Here is a 15,203-nt window from a genome sequence, read left to right as displayed (position 1 = left end):
TTCTCCCTATCTAAAATAACAGGTGTGCTTTTCTTCCTTTCTAAGTACACAGTCAAAACAGTCAATGTTGAGGTGTAGAAAAAGGTTATTCTGTCTTCTCTGCCCAGAAGTTGGAACAGGATTAAGCTAGAACATCCCAAAGATGATCACGTAATCACTTTTTGTTTACAGCTCCTTGGTAAGTCCAAGAGAAGTAAGGCAGTGGAACAAGTTGGTCAGCCTGAGATTTCCAATTCCAGGACAGTCACTCCAACTTTAATTTTGACTGGTTAGCTAAAGGCAAGTCAGTAGTAGAGCAGATAAAAGTGCTACTAACCTGTATCACCTAATTGCATATATTAAGCTGCATAAAACCAGTTTAGCAGTATATGCAGTCATTTCTAACATTTCAAGAAAAACTTCAGAGCACTGGGTTATAAGTCACAAACTGAGCTTTCGATGTTTCATATACAGTACCTGCAGCAGATGTTTGCGCTAAGTGGAAGTTTACATCTGTATCTCCACCTCATCAATGGGAAAGTGATGAAAGATTTCAAACCAATTTGTTCACAATTAACTGTTCCTAGAGAAGTTTGATGAGCTGACAAAATTCAAACGCCAGCAACGTCCACATGCAGTAACTAAGCTGAAGGAGCAAACAAACCAGAGTTCGCTTTGGACTCTACAATGCAATCCTGCGAGCGCGGACCTTGAAGCAGTTTGGCTTAAAAAGCCCTAAGACAGACTCCTCGCACTCTAAATGCACATGTAGAGAAATGCCCAGGACAAAATGGAGGGGTTTCTTTTTCTGAAGAACAACCAGTATACTTTCCAGATGTTCGAAGTTTCTGCTTTCTTCAGCTAATAATGACTATTCGTATTTATCCAGTGGTTCATCTGCATCGCTAGCCTCTGTTTCACTGCTCTGAGAGAGATCTTGTTGGCTGTCTACTCTGTCCAGTTCCAGAAAAATAGTAATGAGTCTGGCAATTGCTTCCACATCACTGTGGAAAAGAAAAAAACATGTAAGAGTCAGTGGAACTGTGGTACCGACAAGACAAGAACAAGCATGCTAATTCCCGAGAATGACTGCTTGAAGGGCCAGTCAATACACAGCACAATGTGCCCAACAGCATCCCACACGTGAAAGTGTATCAAGCCAAGCCATTACTTCTACAACAGAACAAATCAATCCCTTTCCCACAGTTCCTGCTGCAAGACTCATTATTGATGCTTAAAATAAATCTCATTAACTGATAGACACACTGCACATTTGCAAACAAGCATTAATCTTATTTGCCACGGCACAGCTGAGCCAGTGAAGGCAGAAAAGGTGTGCAGCAGTAAAGGGATCTTAGATATCCAAATATGACCGGTCCTCTGACGGGAGATGGTGTTACTCAAATGTCTGCAACTGAAAGCATTAAAGGGTTTAAAGAAGTTAAACTGAGTAACACGAGACCATATCAGCACGTATGAAAATGCAGCTGAGTCTCAATACCTGACAACTACCGACCCATGAGATATTTTTGCCCCCCTTACTCATTCTCATCACCCACAGCCCCCACCACACCTTCTACAGCCCAGCACGGCGCTCTGAGTCAGCGGGTGGGAAAATCCAGTGACAAATCGTAGCACAACCACGTAACCCTTCCCAAAATATCGCACAGTCTCCTCTTCCACGTTTACATCTCGGATCTCATTCAGCAGAGCCACTACTGTAAACAGAGGTGGAAAGCAAAGCAGTTGGTTAGCATTACTGTAAACGCTCCACACATGATTGGTCTCTCGCTGACCAGGACGCTCTGCTTTCCAGTACCATTGCTGATCCCACACAACCATGGCAGTCCTGCAACAGCAAACAACTGTGGAGCTTTTCAGGCAAAACAAAGAATAGGATATCCTGCCTTCTGGGAACCGGGGTCCATTAGGTTATTACTTACATTTCCCACTTACTTTAATGACAGCTTTTACCTATTCTGTACTGAAAACCCCTTAACAGATGTAAAGTTTACTGAGATGGAACAAATACGGAATGATTTAACTGCTCAGAGTATCTGCTGCTCTCTGCATCCCCACGTGACCAGTACTTGAAACAGGTATTACCAAATAACCTCTCAGGAAGGGATATGCTCAGCTCCCCAACATATAAACATACCCTAGAGAAAAGCTCTGAAACTCCAGACATCCTTCTCTCCACGTCTCTCATCTTCCATCTCCAAAATGAACTTTTAAAAAAAGCCAATTAAACTTAAGAACATTCCAAATTTTGTCAGTTTTCCAAGCGCATTGAGGGTTGGTTTGATTTAGACTAGCAAGCAGAATAAAAACATCTTCATATCAAAGAGGTTTGTAGTGTGCAATGGACCTCCTGCCCCACAGTGAGCCAACTGAGTCACAGACTGTGCTTCAACTTCAATTACTTCAACACAAGAAACGAGATCCTGCATGAGGCCAAGCCTTCTAAAAACGCTGTTTTAAAAGCGTATGATGTATCTGCAAGACATAACATGCCCGCTTCTATATGGTATCTGGAGATCTGACTGCTCCCAAAACCAGATCAGATTAGAGAAATCTCAGCTCCTGGATCCAAAATATAAGTTTCTCCACTAGTCCCACCTGCAAAGCAGGCCAGCCAAAGGAAACACAAACCTGCACATCACCATTCCAAAGGAACAGCTAGGACTATTACAGAAAGCAACATGCAAGCCTAGTTACCTTGGATTAAAATAACTAACAAGATGCATTCGGCACCCTAACGTGAAAAGGCATTTGGGTCCCAAGAGGCAGGTTATTACATCTGCTGCTTGGGGATAAAACAGATTTGGAAACAGATGTGACAAATTTGAGTACAGAACTCCAGAGGCACTGATCAAATTGACATGCATGCAGTTCTCCTTTCTGCCCACCGGATTTCCCACCACAGATACTTTCTCACCTTGTTCATTGCCTCCTTTGGAGAAGGTCAGCATTTTCTTGTAAAGATTGAATGTTTTTAGGCAGACTGTTCCCTTATTCTTATCAAACACAGCTTCCTGTAGAAGGGAAAAAGAGACATCAAGATTCTCTTAAAAACACCATCATTCAATAGTTATATGGAAAAGTAATCTTGATAACACAGAAAAACACAGCTATTTTAGAGACATCCCTCTATTATTAGATGGTGAAAATCGCTATCTTGCTTTCAGTTTTAACAGAGGCTTCACCATACCCCCAGAAGGACATTAAAACTGGTTTCACTGCCCCTTTTGCCACATTCTTTATGTAATAAATACTTTGCCTGGAAGGAAATTTGAACACCAACCTGAAGCTTCTGTAATTCTCCCTTTTGAGGTACGCCTTTACTCTCAGCATAACTGTGCAGCGCACATCAGTTCTGGTTATACTCGTCACTAGCAGGCAGCAATTCCACCAGAACTGAAGCGCTGTGCTACATGGGCCAGGCTTACAATGGATTTAAAACACACCAGACAGTCAATGGTAAGAGGATGTTTCACATGTGTAGGCTGCTTGCTCCAACAACAGCTCAGGTCAATGAAGTGACCAGCTTATATAACAGGTTATTATTCTCAGTCCAACTCCCAACAAATCAACATCCACAAGGCTACAAAAAACAGCTTCACAAATACCACTTTTCCCAGTGGAAAACAGCAGAGCAGCCTGGAAGGTTAGAGCTACTCTACTTAATGGTCGTTCTGTCATTGGCTGGCACAGCGAGTATGAAGTCATCATGCAGCAGCCAAACATGCTATTCTTTATCCTTCTTTTATATAAAAGGAAGAAAAGGCCACAAAACAGCTTGGGGTAAATCTCCCTTTTAAAACACCATTATCTTTAGCTTCACATTTTCATGCTTGTATAGTGAAAGAATTACTGCCCTAATTCCAGTCCGAGCACAGCAGCCCCAAGGGGCTTCCTCAAAGCCAAGAGCAGAACTTGGCTGTTTGGACAGAGCAAGTGTGTGTGCTGCTAGAATCCACATCTGCCAGCCGCCGCTCAATCAGCACAACCTCAGTTCTCAAGTTCAGCATCTTACCTCCCACTGCTCCAGATTCTGTGCTGCCACAAAGAAACACCCAGCCATGTAGAAGAGCTTCCATGCCAGGCTGTCTGAACAACACAAAAAATGCACAGATTTAGGTGTGTTTTTACCTTCTCTGGTATTCAAACAGTTAGTTTTAAAAGCAGCAAGCTCCCTTGAAAGGCAACAAAAGGGAAAAAAAGGTTTATCCAATGCAACAATTTAGCCTTTAATTGTAATGCTAACTATTTTACAGCTTTCTCCCTGGATAAAAATAGAGAAACTTCCCATATTTTTCAAAGACTCCGTCTATACTGGGCTCCAAACCACACAGAATTATAAGCACATGTGTTATTGCCAAGGTTGTAACAGCACTACACATCCTTTTCTTCCCTAAAAGCAAAGGCATCTTAAAAGGCATCCACAAAACTCTCAGCCACCAAATAGTTGTGCTGCAGAGGACGAGGATAAGGGACAAGGGAAATTCACTGAAGCAAATAAGTTTCTTCAGAAAGGGAAGCACGCAGCCTCTTGACAAACAAACATTTGCATTTTATGTCCTGGAAATGTTCACATACAGCAGCCTAAGCAATTTGCTTACTCACACTTTTACTGACAGCAGAGTAGAGCTGTACTCCGTAGCGTTACAGAAAGCTCTGTTGCAGTGTCTTAAGAAAAAAAAAAAGGCTGATAAAGCTGGTGTCTCAAGCAGCTTTCACCGGACCTCGCTCTTAACATAAAAATATTGCTTATATTGGTAGTATATTCATAGAATCATAGAATCTTTGAGGTTGGAAAAGACTTCTAAGATGATCAACTCCTACCATCAAATAGTAAGTTCTAAAATTTGATGTTAATAGGATGCAGCAAGAGAATTCCAGCACAGCCTGTGGGATAAATTCCATAGACGGAAGGATATCTGGCATTTGGTACCATCTGCTCTATTGTAGGGGGAATGGGAAGCAGCAGTAGCTGTCAGTTGTCCAAAGGTGGTTTTACGAGTAACCTCTGCCAGTGATGATTTAACAGTTTCCAGAGAAACACAGCACTTCCATCAAAGGCAAGGTAATAATTTCATTGTGGTGGCAAACGATCATTCTGTGTCTCCCCAGGAGAGCTGTGAGGAGCAGCTAATCAGATTTATAAAACACACTGAAAGTACAGAATGCCACAGAGCACTAAATATCGTTATTAAAAATACCCTTGCAAATGGAAAGGGAAGAAGAGTAGGAAACAGAGCATTAAAGCACGGTCAGTCATACAAAGGCAACAATTATTATTGGATTTGAATATCCACACCATGAAGTATGATAGGTTCCTACACTTACACTGCCTTCGTAAGGCCAGACAGAAGCTGCAGAGAGGAGTCAGCATGAAAACTAGATCAGAAGGAAACAAACCATTCTTCAAAAAAATAAAATGATAGGCCATTACCTGCACTATAATAAGCAGCAGCCAAACCTATGGAGGCTATTCCTAGGAGAGGAAGGGAGAGAATTAGGACAAACAAGAAGCGCAAATCATCTAAAAATTCCCTGGTGAAAAACAGATGATCACTTTAAAAAAAGGGACAAATGTGATTGCAATGTTGATCATTAAACGAATTGGTTATTTTTCTCTGAATTCGTTATAACCCCCCTCCCCTTTCTGCAAAGACATGAAAGCACTTGGGGCTGAGGTCAGAAACGAGAGGTCAGGTCATGACAGAATGCGGGGATGGCCCTCCTGAGAGGCTCCCCATCTAACCATTATGCCACACGTCCTCAAGCACAGCACAGCTTGGAGTGTGCTAACACAAATGCTACAAGAGTTATTTTTCCCTCCAAATGGTCTGTGGAGTCAAAAGAAAACTCCTGCAATGAAGTTGTGTCAGAAGCTGCCAGCTCCTTTCTCCTGTTGTGAAGGAAGCAGTGGAAAAGTGCCTCTTGGCCCAGAGAGGTGCTGCAACTGCAAAGATCTCGTCTCTGTGAGTTTGACAAGACAACACCACTGAAAGCAAAGGAAACGCCGTAGTGTTACTGTGACGGGATCTACTCACCTGGGAAGCAGGATACGCCACATGTTCCCCACCAGCTCTCTCAGTGTGGTCCTAAGAAGTACCACTCCAGTTTTATTTCCTGCATACTCAGCTGTGTTTGCAACCAGATGCCTTTCAGAACATCCTGTACGACTTCCTATTTCACACACCAGAGCCGTTAAGAGCTCATTGTCAACCACACACAAGATCTAATCCCCACAGCACTCCGCTGCAGATTTTTCTGTTTCTGAAAACCTAGGTGGTTTTCAATGTCAGTAGGCACCTCCATCAGAAGCTTCAAATGGCATATAATAAACTTCCTTTTCTTGGTCTTTTAGGACTCCCTTAACATTCTGTCCCTGAGCCTCTGAGGTTCTGCAGATGACAGACTGAAAAATCAGTCTGACAGTGACACTACAACACTGGGGAGGAGACTAGTGGCTATGCTGAAGGAGAATTTCAAAGCATGATGATTCCTCTTCTTGAAAGAGAAACCCGGAAGACAGGCATGACTCGCTAGAGGCTCTTTCAGGAATTTATTCTATGAGCCCCTTTCCATAAAGCAAGGTCTGAAATAAACCAAGTGTTATGCTCTTACCAGCACAGAGAGACCAAGATCGGATGCCAGGTGACCTCTTCAGATGAAGATGGGAACTCGTGCGGTTTTCCACCAGCATGTACATCTTCGGGAGAAGCTCTCAACAGCCCAGTCTGACTTGTGAAACCTCACTGGACGCAAAAAGGATAAGTAAGAACTTCAAATCATTGCTGACTCCAACACTCTCCCTTCCTGGTATTTGTCAGGACTTACCAAGTGCTAATTCAGACTACAAAAACTGTCTAGGGTAAGAACAATTCCCTTTCTCATAGGAGAGCAACTATGCACCCTTAAAAAACTGCACGGAAAAACTGTCACGTGGAGACTTGCACAACGACAACAGGAACCCAAACTCTTCAAACAACTTCTCATTTTGGGGGCAAAAGTCTCTTCCTTTCTGTCACAACCAAATTCCAGAAGAAAATGCAATAAACAAGAACCTGGAAAGACGTTGCTAATTCACGCAGCACTTTCCACACAAAGAGAACAGCAAGGGCAGCGGGAAGTTCTTTGACAGCATTTCTCCATTTGACTGCAAAGGTGACCACAATGGACTAGCCTGGTAGTGGAAGGGGGACAATGAATCATAGAATAGTTAGAGTTGGAAGGGACCTTAAAGATCATCCAGTTCCAACCCCCCTACCATGGGCAGGGACATCACACTGGATCAGGCTGCCCAAGTCCCGTCTAATCTGGCCTTAAACACTTTCAGGGATGTAGCAGCCACAACTTCCCTTGGCAACCTCAATGGGGATGCACAGCAATGCTGTGGATCCTTCATTCCCAACACAGACCAGCAAGGGTTACAGCCTCAGCCTAGCAATGCCAGCATCACATGGGGCCATATACGGCATTCCCATCCTCCAAGCCAGCCCAAGAATAAAGTCAGGAGTTTCCAATAAGGGTCTCTCCCTAACAAGGCCATGCCTTCAACCCAGGCAGAAAGTAACAGTAGAGCTTAAAAAGACAACACTAATCAAAAACAGTAAGAGCTGGGCAATCTTAAGTAGCCTTCTCAGCAAGTTGCTACTGTTTACAGCATTAAATTGTTTGAATTTTGGCATGATCGTCAGCTCCAGTGCAAAAACCAACCATACCCTAACACTACCAGCACAAGTGCAAAGACTCATCTGCCATGACGCGAGACCTAACTGATCTGTTCAGGATTGTCCTTAGAGACAGGACAGGCTCCTTGCCTCTTCTCTTGCGCAAACTGTTTCTCTTGCACAAACCAGTAGAGATGCTTGCTATTATTATGAAGACCAGGAAAAGGAAATGAAAGAATGTGCTAGTATGTCATTGTGTTAGCAATGTGTGCATTAGCCATAATCACAGATCTCTTTGTGTTAACTACCTCCACCCCACTTAAGGTAGGGGGGTTGAGCAGACTCCTCCAAAGGGATCTCTAAAAAGGGTATTTATGGTTCTAATTGCTGTGATGAAGCATTCTGGGGGTTGCACAAGCATTAAAACAACTCATTTACTGTTGAAGACAATGAACACAAACTCCTTCTACTGACTTGGTTCTTTAATCATTAAACAGCTGACCCTGCTCTCACAGTCCCTAAGCTGCTGTCAGATGCCCATGGTCACAGTTTTCCAGAAGAATGCCAATACTCAACAGGTTTTTCAATAACCGTGAAAAACACTCGAGCATGAGGCCTGAGCACAGCCAGGTTCTCACAGAAGACAAATACGCAATTTTTAGTCCTTTAGGCATCTTGCTGTTCTCAGATACTACACAACAGTCCTGTAATTCTGCACCAACTGGCTAGTTTAGATACACAAAGAAAAAAACACGGGAATTTTTTGTTCCCCATTTAATAAAGCACATCTAGCCATGTCTTTTCAGTTAAACAAAAAGCACATACAACTTTGATTTTCATCTCTTAGCATCACATCTGAGAGAATCTGAAACTGAAAGAGATAAAACCACTTATGCACACAAGGCACACTCCAGCTCCTCCGGATGTCAAGTATCAAATTTTAATTTTCAAATGCCTCCTGTGAGCTGCTCTCAAATACCGGAAAAGATTTCTGCACGTACAAAGCCTCCTCCTGCCTGCAACCTAAAAAATACCAACAAGTTACCAAAGACAAAGCTCACTGCAGAAATCCAGCTGTATTTCACAAACACCACACTCTACTTGAAACAGAATTCACACATGTACCAGTCAAATGGTACATTTTACCTTCTAGTGGGAGATGTCCCTGCCCTTGGCAGTGGGGTAGGAACTGGACGATCCTCAAGGTCCCTTCCAACCCAAACCATTCTATGATTCTCAATCCATCAATGCTAACTCCCATATCTCCCACCCCATATTCATTCAGTGAAGTCAAACCATGCAAATGCCAGCATCACCTTAAAGGTGGACACTCAAAGTCAACTGCATCACAGGCAGCTCCTCAAAATATCGGTGCCTCAGAATTAAAAGCCACAAAGCAGCTTCTTAAAGTCACACTTCATAAAATTAGTCATAAAACATAGACTCATAAAGGTTGGAAACAAAACTCTAAGATCAAGCCCAACGCCACCACACTTACTAAACCATGTCATCCTGAAGTACCACATCTACATGTTTTTTAACCCCTCCAATGATGAGGACTCCACCAATTCCCTGAGCAGCCTATTCCAATGCTTTCCCACTCTTCCATTGAAGAAATTTTTCCTAATATCCAGTCTAGACCTCCCCTGGTGCAATTTGAGGCCATTTCCTCCCATTCTAGCCCTCGTTCCTTGGGAGATGAGACCCAACACGTGACTTGTTACAACCTCCTTTCAGGGAGCTATAGAGAGCGATGAGGGCTCCCCTCCTGCCTTTAAGTGCACACAGAAGTGTTACTATGACAACTTTACGATTACACATAGAGAGGGAGGAATTTCTGGGCTGCTCATTTTGCTTGAATTTGTTGAGTTTGACACTAAATTGATCTCCAGCACCAAGGGAAACATCCACACCCTTCCTTCATGCTCCCAGCTGGGGGTGAGCCATGAAAGCTGCCCAAACGGGCACCCTGATAGCTCCACCACAGCCGCCTCTCAGGGCAGGGCCACGCACCAGCTCTATTTCCTTACCCCCAGTCCCTGACCAGTCCCTCCCTCACCCAACACCCTGCCAGGGAATGGGCCCACAGTGCTGCCAGAACCAGAACGAACCCCACTGTCCTCCCCACCCCGAGAGAGTGAGGCCCTTTGCCAGGGAAACCCACAGCAGCCCCCAACCTACTCCCAGGGTAGGAGGGCAGCCCAAATGGGGTCGGTGGGACTCAGGGCCAGCAGCCCCCCGAGGCTGGTGCAGGACAGCTCGCCCCAGCCACACCATCCCCTGACAGCCCTGGCAGTGGGTGGATGCTCCTTCAGCCCCTCATCCTCTCGCCCTCCCACGTTCAACCCCCATCCTCACACTCACTCCCCCCCACCTTCTCACTGCTTACCACCTTCTCAGCCCACATCCTCACCCCCTCACTCTCACTCCAAGCCTCCCCACCTCTCACCCCACTATCCCCTCCACCTTCTCAGCCTCACTCCCCCATCCCCATCCTCTCACCTCCCAGCCCCCAAAATCACCCTCAGTACCCCACTCCACTCACCTCTCACCTCCCATCCACATCCTCATCCCCCAAACTCACCCTTGGTCCCTCATCCTCTCATCCCTTCCATGCTCTCCTCCTCACTTCCCCATCCCCATCCTCACTCTCAACCCATCAGTTCTCACCCCCATTCTACTCCTCTCCTCGACCCCCACTTTCACATCCTCACTCTCTCTCTCCCCCTCATCTCCTCTCTCTCCCCATCCTCTCTCTCTGTCCATTCCTATTCCCTCTCTCTCTCCCCATCCCAATCCCTTCTCTCCCCATCCCCAACCCTCCCCTCTCTCCCCCATCCCAACCCTCCCCTCTCTCCCTCATCCCATCCCTCCCCTCCCCTCCCCTCTCTTCCCCATCCCCTCCCTCTCCCGCCATCCCCTCTTCTCTCTCACCCCCGCCCCCCGGTACCTGCCCGGCCGCCCCCCACACGGCTGCTCTTTGAATGGGACCGCCCGCCCGCGCGCCGCCGCTTCCGGCAGTCCCACCGCCCCGAACCATAGAGCGCGGGCAGAGCGGCCGCTAGGGAGCGCCAGCGCGCCGCACGCCCTCAGGACGACGAGGAAGCGCCAGCGACCATTTTGAGTGAGGGCAAGGAAGCGGGTAAACAAACCGCCCCTCCCGGCCCCTCCGGCCCTCAGATCTAGGGGAGCCTCGCCCAAGATGGCGGTGTGTGTCCGCACTTAAGATGGCGGCTAGGACAGTCCGTGCATCCCAAATAAGAGGGTCAATGTTTATAGTATCATCATAGTATCATAGTATCATAGTATAGTTAGGGTTGATAGGGACCTTAAAGATCATCTAGTTCCAACCCTCCTGCCATGGGCAGGGACATCCCACTAAATCAAGCTACCCAAGGCCCCATCCAACCTGGCCTGGAACCCCTCCGGGGATGGGGCAGCCACAGCTTCCCTGGGCAGCCTGTTCCGGTGTCTCGCCACTCTTATGGTGAAGAAATTCTTCCTAATGTCTAGTCTAAATCTGCCCCTCTCCGGTGTATACCCATTCTCCCTGGTCCTACCCCCAAAAGCCTTTACAAACAGCCCCTCCCCAGCTTTCCTCTAGGCCCCTTTCAGGTACTGGAAGGTCACAATAAGATCTCCTCTGAGCCTTCTCTTCTCCAGGCTGAACAATGGGAAGAAAATGTTTCTATAGGTTCTATGGCTTAAACTGCATTATAAAAGAGGAAAAAAACCCTCACATGTCGTCAGAGGAGGGGATGAAAGGCTGCAGGGTGAGGCGGGGCATGTGGAGAAGCTGGGTGCAGTTGGTGGCGGTTTGCTAGAGCCCCTCTCTGTGAGGTGGTGGGCACAGCAGGGCCTGAGGGGCCCGGGAGGGTGGGGGAGACCCCTGTTCATACCAAAAATGCTGGCTAATAAACTTGTTTTGGAGGTTTAGCAAGCGAGCAGCCTTTATCAGGTCTGGGCGGCACGGGAAGTGATCCCCATCTATCGTGTGCGGCTAGGCAGGAGCTGGGACCAATCTACTTCCCACTTATAGGCATGTGGATAAATTTTCCCAGAAATCTTATGCATATTCTGTTATTTTCCGAGGACTCATTTTAATGTTGTTATGAACGTCACAAAAAATGAAGCTTGCCTTTGAAGATAGGCAAAGGCTGCAAGCAGAGGTGATTCAAGAAGACACATCTGTTTGGGACAGATCACACTGAACACAAGGCATCATCATCTCCAAAGAATAAACAGTGTCTGGAAAAACAGTGATTGAAAGAAAACATGCTCTCAGAAGGACATTTTGTCTGGCTTTCAAAAAATACCATTATGTAGATGAAACTTAACTCTACTTTAGCTTAAATTAAAAATTTCCACTTCTTGTAATAGTTACTATTGCTTGTATCACAGTAAGGGGGAGCCTTCCTGTAACAGGGAGCCCCCTGTGTTATGGGGAGCCTCTTCCCTGCTGCCCTCTGAGCTCTGGATGGCAGATGCTGCTGTCTGGTACCTCACATCTGTGCTGCGTGGACAGAGGCTGTGAGAGGTGAGGTTGTCAGTGATCTGTCAGCATCACAAAGTCTTCTCAAGACAAATGCCAAGAGACTTAACTAACTGTAAATAGTAGAAAATGCAAACTGAGCACCAGGTTTTGTGTAACTGTCTTAAAGGGAAAAGGCTATGAGGAACTGCACGGATGAATTGGCATGCTTGCAAGTCATGAGGTACCAGCTGCTGGAGTTGGATGAAAAATAGTATGTAATAAGTATCACATGTTCCTAGCCCAAACAAGCAGCTGACTGCCTCTTCTGAGAAGAATTTTTTGTATAAGCAGTTGTCAGTCAGCTTTCATAAGCAACCAGTTTCTCCGGAAACCAAACATTAACCTATTTTGAGTGACATTAGACAAAAGATTAATTGTGTCTAAAGTAGAATGAAATAAGTAAGAAACTCATCTGTCCCCTACAGTCAATATAAACCACACAGCGTATCGCTCCGTCTTACTCTTCTGCAAAAATATTAGCAACTATATAGTCTCCAGTTCTGCAAAGACCATGTTATGATAACCTGATATGACTTAATTTAGTTATGAAAGTAGAAATTCTTTCAACTATGGGAAGTAGCACACACACACTAATCAAGCACTTGTCCAAACTGGAATATGGCTTCCTTGTAAGCTTCTGCTGTTGCTGTATGATTCTTACAAGATGTATTCTGCAATCACCTGGGGATTTTATACCAGCACTTTAGGTATGTAAGCGGCATTATGTCTAGCAATAGAAAAGAATGAAAAAATACATTTTAAAAGCCCAGTCTTGGACTTAAAGAACAGCATGAATTCCAAAACATGTTGCTGCGGAATCAAAAATTATTTGCCAGAAGAAACATTCAGAAATACGTGGTCAACTATAGACTTATTGCTTGATAATATAGAAATAGATTTTTATAAGGCATTATGCGGTAAATTCACTTGTAAGTCATGGATCTAAAAACAAGGACACACAGATATAACAGAACTGGCCTTTATTTTGTATTAGTTTGACATTACTTATATTTCTGGTCCTTTTTCTTAATATCAGACTGTTTTCTAAGTACTCTTTTCTAGTTGATTATACTTTTTTTTTTTTCTCTCCTGAGGTCTTAAACTTTGAAATCCAGCAGTGCAATAAGCATGTGATCTTACTAACATTCCAGGATAAAATTCTCAGTGTGCTTGCTTTTAACTGATTGGTTGGAAACAGTCCCCAAAGCAGTGTAGTTTTGCAGCTGGACTGAATTGGCTGTAAATCCCAGTTATAAATGAAATCATCCCACTGACCTCTATGGGAACAGCGTGTATGGAGCCTGGGGAGTGCCAATTCCGTGGAATACAGGCTTAGCGGCTGTAACCAAGATCTATTGCCTGTTTCTGACAGCCGTTGAGCGGCATATGCTGTCACTAACTTGAGGAGGCATTTACAGTGCCTTGCAGCACGGATTAATAGCCTTTAAACCTTCCTGAGGTCATTTGCAGCATACCATTTCCATAGAGAAATACGTGATGTTCTATTTCATTCTTGGTGAAAATGCTTTTGGTGCAGGTATAAATGTTAAATGTAGCAATGGAGGCCAAACACATCAAGAGAGGCCATAAAAAGCCTCCAGCGCTGCTTCCTGCTAACATAGGGAAGCTTTTGTGTTGCCAGGCAAAGGCAGTAACAGCGGCTTCCCCAGGGATGGATTAAAACAGGATGGTGCTTTCTTCGCTCGGACTTGTGCTGACGGTAACTGATCAGATGTTCAGGGGGGAAGTGATGCTCTTGGCAATAAAATAAATGGGACATCACTTACCTAATGATTATACAAGTCCAATCTTATGCTGTGCATTGAAACATTGACTCCTCGCATGCTCTTTAGTTTTCGCTCTTTTTTTTGTTTGATTTCTTAAATTGAAATTCAGTCTAACATTTCTAAGCTGTGGATGAAGTAGGTACACTTAAGAGGTGTCCCTAAGATGTCCTCAGTGTTTCTGCACACTTCCATTTTCATGTAGTTATCTGTTCTGCAGTGTGGCTGTAAAGAAATATGGCCAGAAACAAAAAATATTTTAAATATGATCTGTGCAGAGTTACAGAAATATCCCAAACTGTCATGTCTTTTGAAGAATCACTATATCAAGTCGGGATAATAAATGTAAGCATAATCATCACAGCATGAAACAGAAGGATTTTAGCTATGCCTTTAAGTGTGAATCTCACCACATTCTTCATTTATAGCTCTCATCTGTGCTCTCGCTATATCTGTCAGTGCGACTCTGGCTATTGTATCCTTGTGGAATAAGCTGCAAGACTGGCACAGCTTTTTAGTATCAAAATATTCATCCAAAGGAACAGGAAACAAGATGTCAGTTAGTGCTGCATTCCAGCTATTCCGTAGGAAGTGCATGTCCCTAAGTTGCAGAGGAATTGCTGTAGAGAGATTGTAGTGCTTTTAAAATGTTTGCGTTAATATGCTGCTATGAAATGAGAAAGTGTTCTGAATGAAGATAGCAGAAGCACAGAAAGCAATTACAGAAGCTATGATAGCTTTTACCTCCAGCCAGGATTGACGGTGCTTTTACAGGGTATGTGTCAAGCAGTATCAGCTTGTTTTTCTTCAAATGGGCAGTCAGGAAGTGTTTGTTTGCTTTCATGATGGTAAAGGTAAGGAACCTACGATTTCCTTGCCCTCAATAATAACTCACCAGAAACTTGTAAATTAAAAAGAATATTATTTTTGCTTCTTGCTCTGGGGTGATCTTGAAAACGCTGATTAATTTGATTGTTAGAGCTTTAACAGACAGATCTGTAAACATTTGCTTCTCTGGATGAGGATGTCTTTTACTGACAGTTACATTATTTAGAGTCCTCCTCTTGGGTGACCATTGTGCAGCCAGAACTGCCTCCTGTTGTCCCACAGCCATGCCCGGTGTGCTCAGCCCCCTCAGGATTAAAACGTCCGACTTCACGTGGAACAGGAGGAAATTCTCCTGCCTCTTGACAAAGGGAAGCTGCAGTTCAGTCGGGAAATCGC

The 15,203-nt window shown here is 44.6% G+C and overlaps 1 protein-coding gene across 2 annotated transcripts; it reads right to left on the bottom strand.

The window, feature by feature from the left end:
• Nucleotides 1-12: 12 nt before the first annotated feature.
• Nucleotides 13-10,715, bottom strand: LOC104068677 (cytochrome b-245 chaperone 1). 2 transcript variants are annotated; one of them, XM_054083547.1, is made up of 7 exons: nt 10,612-10,715; nt 6,616-6,746; nt 5,435-5,476; nt 4,016-4,089; nt 2,918-3,014; nt 1,553-1,697; nt 13-983 (listed from the first exon to the last, which is right to left on the bottom strand). In XM_054083547.1, exons 2-7 carry the CDS (start codon nt 6,698-6,700, stop codon nt 851-853), a joined length of 576 nt encoding a protein of 191 aa, XP_053939522.1. In that variant the 5' UTR covers nt 6,701-6,746; nt 10,612-10,715; the 3' UTR covers nt 13-850. The 2 variants fall into 2 exon arrangements, with proteins under 2 accessions (XP_053939522.1, XP_053939524.1); XM_054083549.1 differs by lacking the exon at nt 10,612-10,715 and adding an exon at nt 6,829-6,941.
• Between the last annotated feature and the right edge of the window lie 4,488 nt (nt 10,716-15,203).

The sequence above is a fragment of the Cuculus canorus genome, chromosome 18 (genome assembly GCF_017976375.1).
Source record: "Cuculus canorus isolate bCucCan1 chromosome 18, bCucCan1.pri, whole genome shotgun sequence".
In the NCBI taxonomy this organism is placed as follows: domain Eukaryota; kingdom Metazoa; phylum Chordata; class Aves; order Cuculiformes; family Cuculidae; genus Cuculus; species Cuculus canorus.
The sequence above is the reverse complement of the archived record's forward strand: the minus strand, read 5'-3'. Positions and strand labels throughout refer to the sequence as shown.